The sequence below is a fragment of the Ursus maritimus genome, unplaced genomic scaffold (genome assembly GCF_017311325.1).
Source record: "Ursus maritimus isolate PB19 unplaced genomic scaffold, ASM1731132v1 scaffold_2, whole genome shotgun sequence".
Taxonomy (NCBI): Eukaryota; Metazoa; Chordata; class Mammalia; order Carnivora; family Ursidae; genus Ursus; species Ursus maritimus.
The window spans coordinates 84112464-84133010 of NW_024424452.1; the positions used below are offsets into that span (position 1 = coordinate 84112464).

Sequence of the window (20547 nt, forward strand, 5' to 3'; positions counted from 1 at the left end):
CATGTTTTCCTCTGCATAATAGTTATTTAGGGGGATTGTCGCGTGCTAAAAATGTCCTTAAATAAGCATTTGTGTGCTAGGAAGGTGGGAAATAGCTACTGGGCACATTAAGAACTTTAATATATTGCATAGGAATAATTCTTACTTGAAGCCAACTTTGCACATCTGTAATGAATATTCCGGACTGCTCAAAAAACTAGATTCCTATTGTATTTTCAGAAGCTTAAACAAAAACATTCCTCAACTGTGCTTGACATCATGAACCTGAATGTGAATCACAATATAAAATTTACCCGTTCCACAAGCATTTGTTGAATGGCCAAGTACACAATATAGCTAGCTCTGTGGTAGAATAATTCTAAGGAGAGATTAATTATCTCTTGCTAATTGTCACCTAATATCAAGAGGCTGGGAGAAGTCTTCTGTCTATGGGCCAAAAATTAGAACAGCTAAGAAATCTCCAGGGATAAACCCAAGGAATGACAAGAAGGATAAGCCTTGTCCAGTTAGTAAAAGACAGTTTTCCAGCCACTTAACTTGTGTTCAAATTTACTCTAAGAGGACCTAGGGATGCCTTAGTTCATCTCAAAACATTACCTAGGAGTAGACTCTCGAGACCACTAGAATCCTTGGAAGTTACTCCAAATGAACTCATCCTATTGAGATCCCTCCATATCTTCAGACTCATACTAAAACTTGAAGGTAGCCCCCCCCAAAAACCCCATGTGTTGAAATGGAACCTCTAAGCCTTAATTAAGTACTTTTTCACCCTATAAGTTTGAATAGATAAATTTAAAACCACATTTTAATAAAACCTATATGGTCAACATTTTCTTTTCTTTTTTTAAGATTTTATTTATTTATTCATGAGAGACAGAGAGAGAGAGAGGCAGAGGGAGAAGCAGACTCCCCACTGAGCAAGGAGCCCGATGTGGGACTCGATCCCAGGACCCTGGGATCATGACCTGAGCGGAAGGCAGACGCCTAACCAACTGAGCCACCCAGGCACCCGGTCAACAACATTTTCTATAAATATTGGAACCACCTTATTCTCCTGAAAACATCACCTCTGTGAAACAATGAACCTCATATATAGTAAGCTTAACACTGGTTAATAGCCAAAGGAAAGAGTGCGATGAGCTGACATAGCTATAACTCCAGAGGATTTCACAAATATAATTGCAAATAAAAGGCATTCCTTTTATTTCTTGAACTCTTTTGTATCATACTCTCAAAACAAAGTCGTTGACTTTTATGGAGAAATTAACATTAAGTCTCAAAGCAGCCAGAATTGGGGAATGTCAAGTCAAAAGGAAATCTTTTGATCCATGTATGTCAGAAACCGTACTGGGTGTACTTACACATCCCTTAAGAGTGATTTGTGTAGCTTAACTTTTTTCCTGCTGTGAAAATCAGTGTATTCTTTACAATAAAAATGATTATGCTGCCCTGAATTTCACATTTGCAGACACAGATTATATTATAATCATATTGACTACATAGTGATTAGAAGTTGTTCTCAGGAACAACTCTTCTCTTTCCAAAATAGTACAGTATCACTAAATGATTAACTTTTTGCTTAGCTAGGTTAGTGGATAACTGAAAATTAAAAATAAATGTTAACCAGTAATTTATATCTTAGTGAAACTATTCGTCTATCTCACTACAGATGTATGTTCTGGAAAAGAAAAAAATTTTTTTCCAAAAGAAGTTAACATATAATGTTATATCCTTATAAAAGCTCCCTATGTTATACTTGAGTTTGAATTTCTAATCATTTTAAATCATAAATAATCACGAAAATTATCTAGAAAAGGAATACTTTAGATATGAGCTGTCTAAGACAATGGCCACTAACAGGCCTCGAGCAGTTATCGCGCATTCGAAATATGGCTAGTGAAATTAAGGAACCAGATATTTTATTTTACTTTAATGAATTACAATTTAAATTGAAAAACTATACAAGTACTCATTTATCACACTGATGACATTTTGATATGCTAATACTTTGGATATAACTGAATTAAATATTAAAATTAATTTAAACTGTTTTTAAAAATTACATATGTGGCTCACATCATAGTTTTGTTGGACATCTCTGCTTTAGAATGATACTTGGTTTAGTTATGTAGGCTTCATTCTAGACTGTTATTTGTAAGATGGCTGCTTTGCTCTAAAAGTCTTCCATGAACTTTGCTTCTTGGCAGAAGTTATTAAAAACAAAATTCAAGTTGCTTTAATTTACTAAGGATCAGGAATCAAATGAAAATCTACTCCAAAAAACTATAAATTACTGACTTTGCTTAAATATACACACACACACACACACAAAGTTTATAAATAAAGTTTTTGCACATCTGTAGAAATATATTGAGATATATATATTAGAAACTTATCCCACAGGTTTGTTAATAGTCTTTCTCAAATCACTAACTGATCATCTGATTCTTAAACTAGTTTTGGCAGAAGAGGACTAAAAAGAATCATCATCGAATGTCCATATTTATAAATAAACCTCACAAAATCAGATCCCTAAGGTTGATTTGTATCAAACTCATGCACAGATTTTTAAACTGGGGGCAAGGAGGTTGTGACTGAAACACTAAAAACACACTATTTTACATAGTTCCAAACTTTAAAAAAAGTAGTCCTTTCAAAAAAGTCTTAACATTTTATGTTTTGACTTGAATACCAAAAGGAAAAAAAAAGTAAAATAATATTCCACAAAACATCTATAATGGAGAAACTTAGAATTGATGAATCTGAATCTATGAAAAGCCTCATTAATTTAATTGACACTTTTGTTGGTAATAAGACACCTTACTGTATTAACTCAGGAGATATCTCCTCTAAGCCAAGCACTAAGACAGTATTGTCACATATACTATGTTATCTACTCTTTACATCAGTTGATGAGGTAGGTATCATTTTTAGCACATTACACTGCCAGCACTAAATCTTGAAAACCCCTTTCCTAGGGTCACACAACTACTAAGTGAAAGAGCACAGACTGGAACTCAGTTCTGCCTGGCCTGAGAGTTCATGCAAGTGAGGCATTTTATTACCTTCATCAACTTCTGTGACTGCAAGCAAGTAGCTTGTCAGGAAAAAAAAGGTTCTCATTCTTCAAGATGCCTACCAAATACTGTTCATTCTTCCATTGCAACATTTGTTGAGTTGTGTTATAATTTATCTGTCTCCTCCCACTAGATCTTTGTTCCTTGAGGAACTCAGTAAGTGTTCCATTGTGGTTTGATTTATGAAGGGATAAATGAATGACTAGTGAGTAAATGGGCAAATGACATTGTGCAAATCAATCTTAACAACAATCTAGGCACACTTTCCGTGTTCAGCCGCTGCTTTATTCAAGCCTAGCCCATCTCCTTTCAAGGAATATAATTCCAGAGCTAAGTCTCCTAAAAGTACAAGTACCTGTATATGTATATTCTTAGTGGTATAGAAAACTAACTCCCTCCAGCTCTCATATCTCTGTATCTCTCTCTCTTTGTCTCTCCATCTGCCTCTCTCTCTCAAACCTGGCATGTTGTCATTTTGTTAAATAACAAAAGGAAAGAAACATGGCTATGGAAATGTATCTCCTAAAACCACATAAACCTGCACACATACATGAAAATGTAAAGTGAGAAGGACCTGACTTAGTTAACTTTGTGTTTTTACTTGAGCTCTAAAATAGAACTTATCTATATCAGAAGGCATACTCTTGCTCAGTATTTTGATATTCACTTTATCTTTATAATTCGACTGATGGCTACAATTCACTAAGCTGCCAAAGACACTTTAGATAGAAAAAAAAAATGTGTGCTGGAAAAACAGAAGCGTGTGAACTTTTACAGTAAATGTCGCTCCTGGAATTAAAGGAAGAAAAAAAAAACAACAAAAACTGTAACCTCAGAGTTACAGTAATAATTGTGTTAAAAAAATAAATTCCTGAAAAGCAAGATAAAATAAGAATGAACAGAAATCTTATCAGTCAGGGGAGTAATAAAACAGAGATTATCATGCTGTATTTTCTGAACATAAGACAATGTGGGAGTGGCACTAAAATAAACTGAACCTTTAAACCCTGAGAGGAGTTGGAGAAAAATGAGGTCCCTATCCAAAACCTAATGGGAAAATGCTCATCAAACAAGGGGTCAGAGTACTAGGAAGGCTAATCTCAGAGCAGGCTCTCGCCCATGCCTTATTATTTCTCCTCTAGTCAACTCATACCAATTCTCCTAGTCTCATTACCCATTTTCACTGAACTACTGTTTATACCAGTTGTTTCCCAGATAAGCCTAACTCCAAGCAATGAAAGAATGAAACTTTTTTGGTACGCTCATGCCTAAGTCCAAAATAAGTATTAGTGGCCTTATAATATAATACCCTTATTCTAACATAACTATAACCTACTAAGCCTTGTTTCAAAGTCAAACTGTATTTTTCCTTCATGTGAACACCCACTGCTCAAAATGTCTTGTGTCATTTGCCCTTTACCTATAAAATTTAGGAATGACACTCAGTCTTAAGCTGAACAAAAGTTTATAACTCTCAGTTCTCTTTCTTAAAACACAGTTGTGTGATTCTATGACCAAGAAAACAGAAGGTACATGTGGAAACCATTACATTGCATTGAACCTAAAATAAAGTTGCATCCAAGCAAGTATAAAATAAATCAGAATGACTGTAGAATCCTAATGCATTAGTGACATTTGGTCTTCATCACTTGGAGAAAATGTGGCAGGGATATACTGAGAGATAACCAGAGTATTTCATTTTTAAAAAAAAGATTTTATTTATTTATTTGAGAGAGAGAAAGAGAGTGAGCATGGGCAGGAGGGAAGAGCAGAGGGAGAGAGAGAAGCAGACTCCCCAATGAGCAGGAAGCCCAATGCGGGACTGGATCCCAGGACCCCAGCATCATCACCTGAGCTGAAGGTAGACGCTTAACCGACTGAGCCACCCAGGTGCCCAGAGTATTTCAGAGCCCAAACTTCAAATCTCTATAATCAAACTAAAAGATGTGACATTCCAGGCAGTCCACCACGCTGCCCTTTACTAGTTTGGAGAAGGTGGAATCCAAATCAAGGCATCAAAAAACAGTCGGCTTTGCTTTCGGATGCATTAAAGTTTAACAATTACAACCCTTTCCAGGCTTTCAGATTATCACCTGTCAGTAGTAAGGGTCTAACTCTTCAACAATTGATCTTTCAATTTGTTGGAACTTCTTTCATGTTTGGTCTTCGGAGGAGATTAGTTCACTTCAATTTAAATAATCATAAAGGATACACTATGTACCAGCCATTCAATATCTTGATTAATAAATCAGAAAATGATACGCCTTCATACTACTTAGAGAATTCCTTCCTTTGTCCTCCAAGGATTCTCTACCTTTTTATTGTGACCTTTACTTTTCCCACCAAATTAAGACATTGCCCTACTCCCTGGATGGGATTCCAGATCTCTCCTAACATATGGCTCCCTTGTTTGCCCGGAGAGAATGAGCCAGAAGAGGGCAGGATTGTGTGCCTAAGGAGACCCTTACAGCCACTCATCATCTGCTTATTCAAGGATTAGCCCGGCTTTCTTTCTCCTTGTTTTCCTTGGGCTATGACCCTTCTCTGTCTTACCTTAGTACTCCTCAGATTCAGCTTGCCCACTAAAACCTCTGCCTTCCTTTCCACTCTAACACTCACATATGGATTTTATATCCTCCTCAGCACATTTGGTATTACCTTTATTATTGGGTAGTTGAAGGAAATTATAATGTTGTGATTGTGTAAGGTGTGTTTTATTTTATGTGTTAAAAATATATTTATACTGCTTATGTAATTTTAGCCCTTGGCAAAAAAAAAATATCAACGTAATGTAGTTTTTGCCAATAAAATCATTATAATTTACGAACATTATAATTTACAGGGAAGTTTGAGATAGATGAACTGTATGGGTTGTTTTAGAGCTAGTAATCATTAAACAAAACTAGTGAACTAAGATCTAGATCATCTCACAGGAGGAGACTCGTATATATCAACAGACTAGATAAATGAGGATTTTCAAAAATCAACATGAATATAGAAGGATGGAGACCTGGTTTAAAGTCTAGATGAGGAAATCTGACAGATTGAGCTGGTGACTGCATCTGAATTCAATAATATGATATGACTCTCAAAGCCCGGTATTAGCCTCAAACACCAAGACAGGCTCCAGGACACCGCTCTGGAGCAGGGCCTCTCGTATCATCTGGTGATGAAGACCAGTGCTATCAAATCCCTAACTGGGGTTAGTTCATGTCTGAGGTATTGATAGGTTTCTGGAAGGGATTCAGACATCTGATGGAATAACTGGACAAATAACAAAGGGAATACCAATACCAAGACTCCACAATTCTTCCTGACACTTTTTCAAAGCCTACGAATAAAGACAGCTTCTTAAGAACTGCTCCTGATCAATTTGGATTGAGAAGAAACTCTTAATTTCCCGTACATTCACTTTGCTCAACATGAGGTTGATAGTTTTCTCTAGGAGTCCTGACTTTAGATCAAGAAACATTCTCCCAAGGAAAACATTTTGACCTCCGTCCTTACCATCACCTAAAAACTGACAAAATCAAATGCAGTACTTATTATGGGGAAAAGAGTTATCCTTTGGTTGGGTAAGGAGCATGTATGGGATGAATCCAGGCATCATGGGTCAGTGAATTCCTCTTCTTAAATGCTATTTTGTCACATGTAACTGCAATATTTACTCTGCAATGACTCATGTGTCTACCCTTTGGAACATTCCCATACACGCACATTTTGAAAAGAAAATCAAGACTTTTATCATCATAATCCATACCCACCTCATTCCGTCTATATTCTGCTTTGAAAAAGTAATTTAATACTCAGAATACTCTTCTATACTCTCTGCCCTTTGTAGATATAAAAGATTGTTACGAAATCATCTAGCTTTTTGCTTCTGGATAGGGTATCAGGGTAGATAGCTAGAAAAGAGCCAAACATTTCTACTCAGGGCCCTCCATTCTCTTTACTTCCTGAGGATTTAGGATTATTTGTCCCTCAGAGAATTCATATGGTCTAGCAAAAAACTCCAGCAGCAAATGAAAGTTTTAAAAGGTGTTTCATTCAAGATCCAAGAAGTTTCAACTCTAACAACAAAAATAATCAAAACATTACCTACAAATACAACTACAGTATGAATACTACCTTTCAATCTCTTAAAGGGCTTCTTGTCCTTGTGTTTCTCCAAGGCGTTTGTGAGGTCATACTTAAATAAGCTTACCGGAGTAAGTCATGAGAACATATGCTGAGCAGTAAGAACAATTTTTATTTATAATTAACTTTGTCATTTGCTACTCCGTAAATTTAGGTGAGCCAATTACTCAAAGTGATCAGGGGTTGCAGTGAAAGCCAAAATCTTCCAGGAATAAATTCATTTCATTGAGGGTAAGACCAGAGACATCTGTCTTTAATTCTCTACACCCCTACTTTGAAATAAAATATGAAGACAAATTCCATAAATAAATGTCAATTTGATTAGATTAATTGGGTTGCTTAAATCAATATTTAGAAGGAAAGTAGCAGAGTGATAAAGAACACTGGCTTTGACATTAAAAACCTCCAGGTTTGAGACTAGCTTTGCTACTTGCCAGTTTGATGACCTGACGAAGAGTTGTTACCTAATATTCCAAAGCTTGAGTATCCTCATTTGTAAAAAGGAATATTAATATTTGTGTGGGTGTGACTGAGAAAATGACTTTAAAATACATGCAAAATCACAAGGCACATATTCTACAATTTCTGGTCATTTATGGCAGGATTATTTGGTGATTATTTCCCTTAAAAAAACTTGGGGGTACTACAGGTAGTAACAATAGTAATAATAATAGTAATAGTAATAATAGTAATAATCATTATAATGACTAACATATATATAATAATCCCCTTACTTTGGGCCAGACACTGATTCTACTGTTCTTGAAGTACATGTATTATGAGTTACATGTATTGGACTCCGTATTAAATACATGCCATTCCTCCTGTAACAGTGAATTTATACACTTCTATATATATGAATTTGTAAAAAAGAAAACTTAAAATAGAAATAAAAGCTGCTGTCTTCGGTTGAAACATGTCCAATACCAAAAACGGAAATCACATCTTTCATAGTTTTACAGTGTGTCTATATCTGCACTTACATATAATCCCTTCCCTTTTCTTTTCTAGTCTTTTTTTTTTTTTTGCTTTTTCTTAATTCCTTTTTGTTATACATCAGTTTGGTTTTTAAAATTCATATAGAAGATTTTCCTATAAATCTAGAAATAAAAGGCATACTTTTACATAGTAACATGATTTAGAATACCAGAAATTAGATAAAATGTATAAGAAATTTGTCATCATAAATTGCTCTTCCAAAATCAGCACTATTTTATTCTCTTCTTTTTAACCATCTTGGCCTATCTGGCCCCGGTTTCTCATACTCTCCTTTGGCAGTTAATCCTAACATCAATTGTTCCTACACTACAGCAAAACATTTCCCCCCTAACCTCAGCCTGCTGCAGTTTGCCTATTTACCCTTCTATCTCTGTTAAAGAATTGAAATAATTGGACCTCACCCTCATCTTCTTCATAAGTATCTTGTTGCTATTGTTGCTACGTAATGATGTTCTACATATTTTTACTCTTATTCCTGCTTTTTTAAGGTCAATTTTCCTAATAGACTTTGCAAAGGGAAATTAAATTATGTGTGAAGCTTTTCAGTTTTAGGGACCAACTATCTATATGAAAAAAATGGTTTTCTTTTTTTTACAATAATTCTATTATTGTAAAACTTCCTTTTCCTTTACATTTCAAATGTTTGACTAATTGCTTTTTGTTATTTAAAACAAAAACAGGGGCACCTGGGTGGCTCAGATGGTTAAGCCTCTGCCTTGGGCTCAGGTCATGATCTCCAGGTCCTGGAATGGAGTCCCACCTCTGAGTCCCAGCTCAGCTGGGAATCTGCTTCTCCCTTTCCCTCTGCCTTTGCCTCTCCCCCTGCTTGTGCTCTGTCTGTCTCTCTCAAATGAATAAACAAAATCTTAAAAAAAAATAAAAATAAAAGCTCCAGGGTCAGGCTTCTTGCTCCAAAGGGAGTCTGCTTCTCCTTCTCCCTCCCCACCCCACGCATGTGCATGCCCTGTCTGTCTCTCTCTCTCTCATAAATAAATAAAATCTTTTAAAAATGAACATGCAGATAAAAGGCTTAAAAGCATACCACTGCCACACCATTCTCTAAAAAGGTTTATAGTTTCCTATAAAGAATGTGACCTGAGACAGGACTTCGCACTGCATATTTACAAGGATACTAATTCCCAAAGCTCTGTGATTTGAATACCATTTGTTGAAGTTTGTCTTCCCTTCTTTTCCCCAGAGAGAAAGTTCAGATGCTTTTCAAATTACTCCCTTGTATTCCAGAGAAAACATGATAAAGGAAAATGAAATTAACGTTATAAATTTAATGATTTAAGTTTAGTGATTTTTTTTCTAAGTTTTTCTTGGAAAATTTTAAATTGCTTCTCAAGTTACCTATATCTCTGTAAGAAAAATAGCTAAGTTTAGTGTAATGTTAATGGTTAATTATTTAATTTACTTAAAACTAAATTTATTTTTCTTGTTTTCAAAGCCATTACAAATGCAAAATATTATTAACTTAAAAATTTTTTTTAAAAGCTAAGTTAGTTTTAATAGGACAGCAATTCTTGTTCCTCATGATACCAGTGATTAGCAGGGAGTCACTAAAAATCATAGAAGGAGACCTAAAGAGGGGTCTGGAAATTATAAACAAAACAAAATTTAGCACGTCATGCTAAAATTTTGTGAAATTTGTGAAGTTTAGTTTCTAGACTGATTTATGAAATAATAAAATATTCTCTAAGCAAACACCGAAGAGAAAACAAAGTATATTTTTTAGATTAGGTGTTAAGTGATGATATAGCATAGAGGCTTTTCATATTTGACCCTTACTTACTGAAACTTTCTGCCATTCATTTAAAAAGGAAAAATGCACTAGAAACTTCAAATCTTTGTAAGTAAGAAAGAAAAAAAAAAAAACCCATGGTATCCCCAGTGCCCATAACAATGCCCAATGTTGAATAAAGTGCAAAAGTAAATACTTGTTTTCTTTCAAAACTAGTTTTTCTACGTAAGCATCCTCTGGAATCCCAAGACAATGCAAAAATAAACCCCATAAGATGTAGTCCAGTCCAGAGAAAACCTCCAGAGAAATGTACACCAGCTTTCATTCCAGGAGAAAAGAAAAGAAATTATTTTCTTGAACAGAGATATGCCTGTATCAGGCTCAATTCCAGAAGGTGATGCACCAGGGCTCTGGGGAAGGAATCAATGGAGTATGAGTTAGGAATCATGATCCTTCACCCTGGAGACAAATGGAGCATGGAGGATAAGCACACTCCTTGAAGATCCATCAGAACAAAAGAAAGGGAGAGGCAGGAAATCAGGAAGTGTCAGTGCCAGGCCTCATTGAGAATGTAGGGATTTTCACTCTAGCCAGATATTAAAGAATACAGCTCAGCTGTATTTCTGCATAGAAAAAAAAAAATGAATACAGTAAATCCTTTCCTAATATTCTATCAGCCAGAAATCTCCATTACTTGGTCCTTCTGAATCTCTATGTAATGAAAACTGGTAGGTTTTTTTAAGTTATCCTTTGTACTGTCAAGTAAAGTTTAAATTATATTTGATAAAGTTTAACTGTTAAATATGTATTTTTAAAAGAGGTTACCCTCATATAACACCCATTTATTCAACAGCTATTTAAGTCCACTCTAGTGCATACACCAGTTCACCCCACAAGTGGATCAGAGGCTTACTGAGAGCTATAAAGCTCTTGCTCGCAGGAGCTCATGGAAGGATAAAGCAACATAAAAATTTTAACAACCAGGGCAATACAATTTCTAATTCCCATGATCTATGTAAAGGATATAAATTTTTATAGAAAGATTTTTTTCAGAGGATATGGACATCTAAAGTGGCAAAGAATTTGTTATATTGAGGGACAGAAAAGTAAATTCTAAGTAAGTGTCAAGAAATGACTGAAAAAGAATGACACGGTATAAGAGAAAGGAAATGGAGGATTATTAGTGGGAAAAATCATCAGAATAAATTTAGTAAAAGAGAAAAATAGCTAAGGGATAACTATATACATCTCTTAGATTTCTTATGAAATATAATTTATTTTAGTGTATAATTTAAAAATTATAGAGATAGGCACAATAAAAGAATCATGACTGAATACATATTTGGAATGACAAGCTTTGGCTTTTTCATCCTATTCCCCAATTATGCTCATACCATGCACAGCGACAAATCAAGTCATTCACCCAATAGTGAAACCAAAGTGTTAAACTTCAACTATAATTTGGCCTCTGTTGATTTGTATTTAGTGGTATATTCAATCTTTCTTTCACTCATCGAAGAGTAAGCATGTTCTATATGCCATGCATTTTACTAGGGTAATGATGAGCTAAATCAGACATGATTCTTCAATGTGAAACCCCAACTACTTTGTGATGGAGAGACATGGTGAGATATGACCAAGCATGGAGGAAAGGCAGGATCACTGAGGAAGTGGTACTCAAGATGAGACTTTGAATACAGGATTTTAAACTAGGTTAAGGGAACATGGAAGTGAAGGCAGGATGAAGGACAGGAAAATCACTTAGAAGCTTTTTTGATTTGTTTAGACTAAAGATACGGTAATCGGGACAAGGGTAGTACCAAAAGAAATAGAGAAAAGTCAACTGATATGAAAAATATTTAGAAAGTTAAAAACCAAGACTTGATGGTTTGGATGTTGGGGGAAAGGGGAGAGGTATATTAAGGTTGATTCAGACTTTTTGGTAGTATAACCAGAATATTGTAGGCATCATTCACAAAGATGACAAATAGAGGACAAAGAGCAAGGATTTAGTACCAAGTATGGAGCAATGGAAAGGGCACATTTGTGAGTTTCATTGTAGAAGTCCATTGTGACATCCAGGAGACTTACACAGGGTCTGTATTTCAGAGGAAAAGTCTAGGCTAGAAATATTTATGTGGGTATGGATGATTTTGCTTAAAGGGAGGATACAAAAAATATTTAGAAAGTTAAAAACCAAGACTTGATGGTTCCAATGTTGGGGGAAAAGGGAGGGGTATATTAAGGATGATTCAGATTTTTTCGTAGTATAACCAGAATATTGTAGGCATCATTCACAAAGATAACAAATAGAGGACAAAGAGCAAGGATTTAGGACCAAGGATGGAGCAATGGAAAGGGCATGTAGAGAGAAATGAGCTCCTTAGGAAGCTGAGGCAAAGTGGGAAGAAAAATGAGAGTGTAGGGAAGGGTGTATTTGTCAAAGACAAGAAGGATGTCCATCTAATATGCTGACGACTGAAATGTTTCCACTGCATTTAACAAGACAGAGATCACATGTCACCAGCTAGAGCTACTTTGCTGGTGTGGGGCTGTGGGGACTAGAGTGACATAGACAGAGGAGCGAATGGGGGAGGCGGGTGTGAGGAAATGATGGTGGTGAATACAGACAACTTTCTTGACACTGAAGGAACTAAAAAGGATAAAAGTTGTTATTTGTAAGAGGATTTGAGAAAAATAGAAATTTCTTGTTGTTTATTTTGTTTTGCTTTTTATGGTTTGGTTTGTTGGGATTTGTTTGTTTTTTGGAGAGACTAGGACACATTTAAGAATAAATGGGAACTTCAAAGCAGCTGAGAGAAACAACTTGAAATGCTAGGATCCTGAGAAAGCCAAAGAGTTGAGATCAAGTAAAGAATGAGAATAGGATGGGTAATGGGTGTCAGTGGATCTGAGGTATGAGGAAGAGAGGGCTGACATTTGTATATGCCTGTGTTTGAAACAGTAAGTGAGGTCACTTGCTCAGAGTAGAAAACTCACTGAAATAACCAATAGTAAAAGGGTGAGGTGATGGAGGTTTAAAAAGAGTAGACAAGATATGTAATTGCCATTGGGAGTAATATAAGATTTATTTATTTATTTTTAAAGATTTTATTTATTTATTTTGACAGAGAGAGAGAGAGAGAGAGCGTGCACACGAGCAGAGGGAGGGGCAGAGGCAGAGGGAGAAGCAGGCTTCCCGCTAAGCAAGGAGCCCGATGAGGGGATGAGGGACTCGATTCCAGGACCCTGGAATCATGACCTGAGCTGAAGGCAGACCCTTAACCAACTGAGCCACCCAGGTGTCCCAAATGGGAGATTTAATTCACCAAAGAAACATAGGAAGATCATGGGAGTTTTGAGAGTCCCGTGGAGATAGGTAGGTTTGTATTTACAGTGGAATCAACCTGCCCTGTTGTGAGACTTCAACAGCACTTGACCACTGGTGGGCAGGCATGAATAATGCAGATAATTGGGGTCAGAGAGGAATGAGGTTTTGTCTTTTAAACAGAAAAGCAACGGACAAGAAAGAAAAAGATGTGTTTTTGAAATGATAGGACTCTGAGCTAGATTGGAGGAAAGTAAAAAAAGGAGAGATCTGATGGCCTGGGAAACAAGATAGGGGTCAGTGAAGGTGAAGGAGCAGTTGTAAACAACCGCACCAACAGGCTTGGTGGACAGATGGTTGCTGTTGGAGGTTAAGATGCTTGAATTCGTGATCTGAGTGGTAGAATGGATTAGTGATGGTCCAGAGGGTGTGTGAGAATGGAAGACTGAGATAAAGTAAAGAACAGGCTACTGAAGATGACTAGCAGGTCAAGGAACTGAGGGGAGAAGGTTCTGAATGAGGGAATCAGATCATTCCCATAAATGCTGAAGTCCCTAGAATAGTGGCAGCCCTGAAGGGGAAAGGCAGCCAAAGATCCAGGTACCAATAGCTTAGATGAATGATGGGGAGTGGTCAAAAGGTCTGCAAGACTACAGCAGAGACCATCCATGGAGGATACCATAGTGAAGCAGCCTCAAAGAGCAAGTTTTTTGTTGTTATTGTTTTAATGAATGGATTAAGCAATAATGATCTCAAAGCAGCACTAAGGAGAAAGTACATACTAACCCTATCTCCAAGTCCTGTTTTCAGAATAACAGTTAAACCAATGTTCTTCTTCTCTAATAACCAAATTATACTTATGGTCAAAAATTTTATAGTTGCTTTACAGCACAGAATATCAAAATTATTTTAATTATACCATTTCTGTTATGGGGAAAGAATTAACTGTTCCTTATGATTCTCAATGAAGTGACTCACCGAGAGCAGGGTTCAGCAAACTTTTCCTGTAGAGGTTCATATAGTAAATATCTTAGGCTATGAGGGCCAGTCTGTCAAAACTACTTTTATCTGCTATTGTTGCATGCAAGCAGCCAGAGATGATATATAAATAAAGGTGAACTCAATCTGCCCCACTCCCAGAGCTATTGTTCAATTTATTCAGCACTCAAGAGAAGTGGTAGTCAGAAATGGAGAAGAGAGAAAAAGAAGCAGTATTGGAACTTAAAACCCAACAATTATTTCTATCAGATTTAAAAATAAGGAAAATCAGACAGATGTTCATGATTTTCCTTTCCCCTAAAACAAACTGAAAAATTGAAAGCAAGCACTTACCTGAACATACAGTTCTCTGAGTTCATATTGAAATTTCTTGGGATCTGTGGTAATTGTCACCGGGCCAATTTCTATGAAGATAAAAATGAGACAGGTGAATAAATTGTAATCAACAGCATTAGACTCTATTGTGTTTGCAATTGTCTTTTCATTCTGCACTACATGGCTATTTATTAATAAGAAATATATAGCCAGCAAAACAATCTACTGTTTCTCAGTTTATAGCTACCAAAGAAAAACATTGTTTACAATTTGCTGGAAATCATGCTTATGCAGAGTGAATTTTTAGCCTTGGGAAATGCAACAGGCAGTCAAAAAGTCATAAGACAAAGAGTCAGGAGACGCCAGGTTCAGTCCCTTTTTACTCTCACTGGTCAGTGAATATTTATTGAATACCTTCTTTGTTGCTGGACTCTAAATTAATCCCTTACCCAGCCTATAATTCTGTTTTCTCCACTATACATTGTAAATTTGTTTGCAACTTTTCTGCAAGTCCAAATTAGTTGAAAATAAAAAGTTTAACATTAAACAACCTAAAACAAATGAATGAACGTCAATGCCACATAGTTTTTAAGAACTTGCAGAAGCACTCAAATGAGGACATTAAAAGTTCAGGAAATAGCTCCTATCACTTCCTCCCCCTGGGCTGGGGTTGCTGTCCATCACTATCACCATTCTCCTGAGCTGACTTTGACCACCGTAATTACCTGACTACCCTGATGTACTCCCCAACGACCACTCCAAATAGGAACAAGTGGGGCCAGTGCCTTCCTTAGAAAATCAGGACCTCAATAAGTCAGGTGAAGAGAAAGAGCCCAGATACCAGGGTGGGTGAAGTTGGCAATATTATTTTTATAAGATACAGTATGTCTTTAAAAAAAAATGAACATTTAAAATAGATGAGTGGAAAGGGGCCTTTACAGGAATCAATTACTTCCTTAAGAAGCATTCATATGCTTAAGGAATATAGTATTAAAATTCATCAGAGTATCACATGCACAGACATATCATCTTAAATTCCCAGGGTGGATGAAAAGTTTTTTGTTTTATCTTATGAAGATACAGGCTGCATTCAAAATGATAATATGCAACTACAATACAAAATTATAAAAATATTTAACATTGAGTTTTTAGAAGACATTTTTCTAGCTTCAAAGGCACACTGCTAGACAAAAGACTTTATGACTTCAAAGGAAAATAATTAATTAGTCAGGCCTTCTATAATGTGCTAAATATAATACAAAAACAGACTGTAGGATTTTAGAAATAAATGAGGTAAATTGGAAAGGAAGCACAATTTTTCTGCCATAACCCATGTAATTTTTCTTAGAAATCACATGAAAACTATGTCTGCATCCTTCATCACAGATTAGACACCTTGCAGTATGCAAAAGGAATGGAGAGGCAATTGGAGGAACTGTGTGAAAATGCAAACATCTGCATTCCATACCAAGCAGAACAGTTATTAGTTATGTGAAAGTCTTGTCCCAAGTATATGGAAAATCATAGAAGCCTACTCCCTCAAGACTAAACAAAGGCATACTTTGCAAAGGAATGCAAAATAGCAAAGAATATGCCAGACAGTTACACCCTGACATATAAATTGTCAGCAGCATTGTCAAGCCAAACTTCTATATCCTACATGGCATAATACTGAAATAATTCTAGAATTCAAAGCTCAAGAATTAGAAAGAAATACAAAGAATACTGGAGGAAAGCAATTACATAAGAATAAAAAGGGCACACATACAAGAATATTGCCTATAATAAGAATTTAAAAAATAGCCCTGGATATATGCCTGTTCTTCAAGGGTGGAGATCAAGGACTGCTATTAAAATAAGAGGACTGATTAGCCTTCATTTATATCCATAGACTCAAATACCCATTTGTTTTCAACAAAGATAGGAAATCCCTCCTGAAGCTCATTAATAAGCATTTTTGCAAACTACACTGGACAGCTGAGATAAATCTTTTATCAGTTATGAGAAATACTCGGGAGAGGTGAGGGCTTGCTGAACTGCCATATCCCTCCAGCTGTAAGCATCCTTTCCAATTCTTTTTGAATTGAATGATATGACTATTTGGCAAAATCAGCCCTCCTCCCTTTCAGGACTTGCTTCCATTCCAGTCTTTCTCTTCACTTAATACAGCCCTGTGCCAGTTGTGTTACGAGCAATTTCCTCTTCTCTTCCTTTTTGCTCATGTTGGTTTCATCCCCTGCCAAGCCTTTGATGACATCCAGCAGGTACAACTTTGTCCTCTCTTCCTGCCTGAACATGGTCCTCTATTGCTTACAGAATTAAGTGGGAATTCTCCAAGGCATTCCAAGTCTCTCTTCTATTAATCCAATTTTCTAACTTTGTCAACATCCCTTAGCATGAGGCTACTGTGCTTCCTCACTACCCCCACGGCCATCCTCATGGTCTTTCACCTGCCCATATGCCACACATTCTAAAAAGCCTGATTTAAATCCTACTCCTTGAATGTTCTGTCTTTTCTCCAATTTGCTTTAATGTTGTTTTGATAATACTTGTACAATAAAGACATGGGGAAAATGAAGGTGCATAGCGTTTAACAGAATGCGGAGATCATCTCCACTTTATTCAGTTAATTTTATCTTATTTCTTACAAAGAAAACCCACTAAAAAAAAATCAATCAATCCGTTAACCATCAATCTCCAAATAGAAGCACTGAGCTAGAAGGATATTAAGATTCGATCTCTTTATCTATAGACAAGAAAACTTGAGGTCTGGTGAAGATGAAATCCAAAACTTTGATGGTGGAAAAAAAAAAGTTAAGATATCTGAAAACATTTTCTACACAGAGCAACATGTGCAGCTCGCTAATAATTCTTCTTTTCCAAGATCTCCATTCTGTTGATGATTATATGACTATTAACTTTCTCCTCCTTTCCGCTGGACCACAGGCAAGATAGACCATGTGACATGGTCAATATGACACTGATTAGCCAACCAAGAAAGTTTTCAGTTTTCTCTATTAACTACATGATTTATTCTTTACTTCAACCAAGTTATTAATGCATAATCAATACCTATAATTTCCCACATATAGCTTGTCTTAAAAAAACAAGCAAAAAAAAAAAAAACAAAACAAAACAGGGGGGTCTAGGTGGCTCAGTTAGTTGAGCATTGGACTCTTGGTTTCAGCTCAGGACATGGTCTCAGGGTCCTGAGATCCAGCCCTGTATCGGGCTCCGGGCTCAGCATGGAGTCTGCTTGAGATTCTCTCTCTCCCTCTCTCTCTGCCCCTCCCACTACCCACACATGCACTCTCTCTCTCTCAATAAATAAATACATAAAATCTTCAGAAAAAAGAAACATTAGGGCAACGTTTATTGTTACAAATATAAGAAGACCACTTCTGATTTTTTTTTTTAAAAGCGTCCAAAACTCCAAGGCAGTCTCCTCTTTTCATTTTGTTATTTCTCGTTTCCTAGGGACTTATCAGATGGGTTGGATTTATTTCCAGCATCTCAGCCATTGTTCTCTTAATCTCAGTTGTTGGATTGTATTTGAGAAAATAATGGAAAGAAGTTCACAATGTAATATTTTCTTTCACTGCTTCATTTGGCAAGATCGATATCCAGTTTCTCACTTCCTTTTTCCTTTCCACTAACAGATTTCTGCTCCTTACAGCTTTTCTTTACTCAAAGGGCTTCTTGATAATAAGAGGAATAGAAAGTGCTGCTTGCTGGGGTTTAAAGACTACCCATGCAGGATTTGATAACAATGTTCGCAATTTTTTTGGCTTTAAAAAATATATAGTTCTTGGCTTTATATTTACAGTTACACGTAAATATGTGGAAAGTTAAAATGAGAATCCCTAGCTGCATTATAAACTAAACAATATTTGAAGAGCATCATAGAAAAATCAAACATAGATGGATATATATATATCACAGGGCTTGTCACAATGGAAATTGTTGAAAACTATAGCAAGCTATGAAAAATTAGAAAGTTTTATTTAGTGCCTGAAAAGAGCCAAATAATACAGAAAGGGATAGCAAACTTTCTCAGTGTCCAGAGAGAATAGAGACCCCTGAACTCTAGGGAAATACAGAGTGAAGGCACCAAGAAGGAGATGAGGACGGAGCTGAGCCCTGAAGAGAACACCAGATTAACGGAGGCTGGCATTAGAGCAGAGAAATTCCAGACATTGGGACGTGGGCTGCTCAAAATCCCTCCCATGAACTGAATCTCACCATGTTCCATGCTCTAAAAATTCTACTCTTGGTCAATTAAACACAAATTAATTATAATGTCTTCTATGTGCAAAGTTGCTAGTAAATAGACACATTCAAAGCATTAAAGTTGTCTAAATGAAAATTAATAAATTTCATTTCCTGCTTTGGGATGCTACAGAAAAGCAGATTAGTAACTATATTTACTTTTACTGTGTTCACTTTAATCCACAATACACTCTNTCTAGATTTCCCTATCCTCATTCAATTATAATGTTGCTGTCCAGCACCATTTTTAAATGATCTGCATCTAATCCATGAAAACAGAACTGCTTCCTGACTTTGAACTAAGCTAATGCCAAGTATATTTCAGGACTCATTTAATTGAGTACATTCCTACGCACACGAGAATAGGTAATTTTCAAGACCACTTAAAGGCCCTTAATGATTGTTTTGACATGAAGTGATATATTTAGTGTGTTTTATAAAATCCAGGCCAATGGTGAATTCATGCCTAGCATGTTATCTTATATTGATTAAATAGCATTCTGCTCCACTATCCAAAGAGATTATTCCTTTAACAATGAGTTGTATGATAACCTTAAATATATGTACTTAACAAAACTGCAGCTAATATTTGTAAAATGCAAGGGTCATTTCACTTGGCCTGCTGAACAGGATACAGAAAAAATTGTGAACATGAATTCAGCAATGTGACACAGCTGTTTAGAACAGGAAGCAAAGAAGAATGCCATAATAATCGACACAGGACTTTGAGGTATATTAAGTAGGAAGGATGTCATTGCTTATGCTGGACCTTAGCCCGAGCTGCAGCAAGCACTCTTGCAAAAACAGCCGTGGGAATTTTAATGGCCAACAAAGTTCAAACTCTTAGTTTTACCTGAAATCCTAAATAAAAAATGGCATTTTAACACCAAAATATATCTATGCATTGATAAGGTATACTCAAATAAGAAAACATATAATGTTTTGTCATGCTATTTAATAAAATTTAATTAACATAATAATAAAATTTATTTAACAAGCTTTCCAGTGTGCTCACGGTACTCTGAAAGTAAACAAGAAGAGAATGAATATTATGTACAAGAAGGTTTTAAAATTTAAATAACAATATTCTTATAAGGAAATGTGTTTTTAAATTTAAGATAAAATTAGAATTCATTGCAAAGTTTTAATTGTTCTCCTAGACAATTCTTTAGCTTTAATGGTCTTTCAAATAAATCTAGACATCAGTGAGGGATAAAGAAAGATTATAAAAGGAGTAAAATGTTGTTGAAGAAAAAAACACACTTATTAGTCCTTAGAAATGAATCACTAGTATTGTGAAAATTTCCACATGTTAAGAGAATAGACTTAACTTCAGCCCTGATTGTTTCCACAACTAAACAAATATATGCAGTCTTTTGATCATGTTTTCAGGGGAAATATAATTCAGAGATCCAAAATCATATTTATGAAGCAACACTATATTGGCAAAAATATGGAAATCAGAGAGATTGCTAAAAATATGATAGATGCATTTATGTGTCTGTATATATGTGATATTATGTATATGGCTTCCCCTAAATACTTGCATTCATTCATTCAACAAATAGTTCAAATTGGCAGGAAAAAGCACAAGCAAGCAAATACACTTAAAGAGATACAGCAGAGGGGCGCCTGGGTGGCTTAGTCGGTTAAGCGTCGGCCTTCAGCTCAGGTCACGA

The 20547-nt window shown here is 35.9% G+C and overlaps 1 protein-coding gene across 1 annotated transcript in view; it reads right to left on the bottom strand.

The window, feature by feature from the left end:
- Positions 1 to 20547, bottom strand: part of HMCN1 (hemicentin 1) — a 469289-nt gene that overhangs the window by 352077 nt on the left and 96665 nt on the right. The window contains exon 2 of the mRNA XM_008696988.2: positions 14618 to 14688. Coding sequence (XP_008695210.2) covers positions 14618 to 14688 — 71 coding nt within the window. The remainder of the gene's footprint in view (positions 1 to 14617; positions 14689 to 20547) is intronic.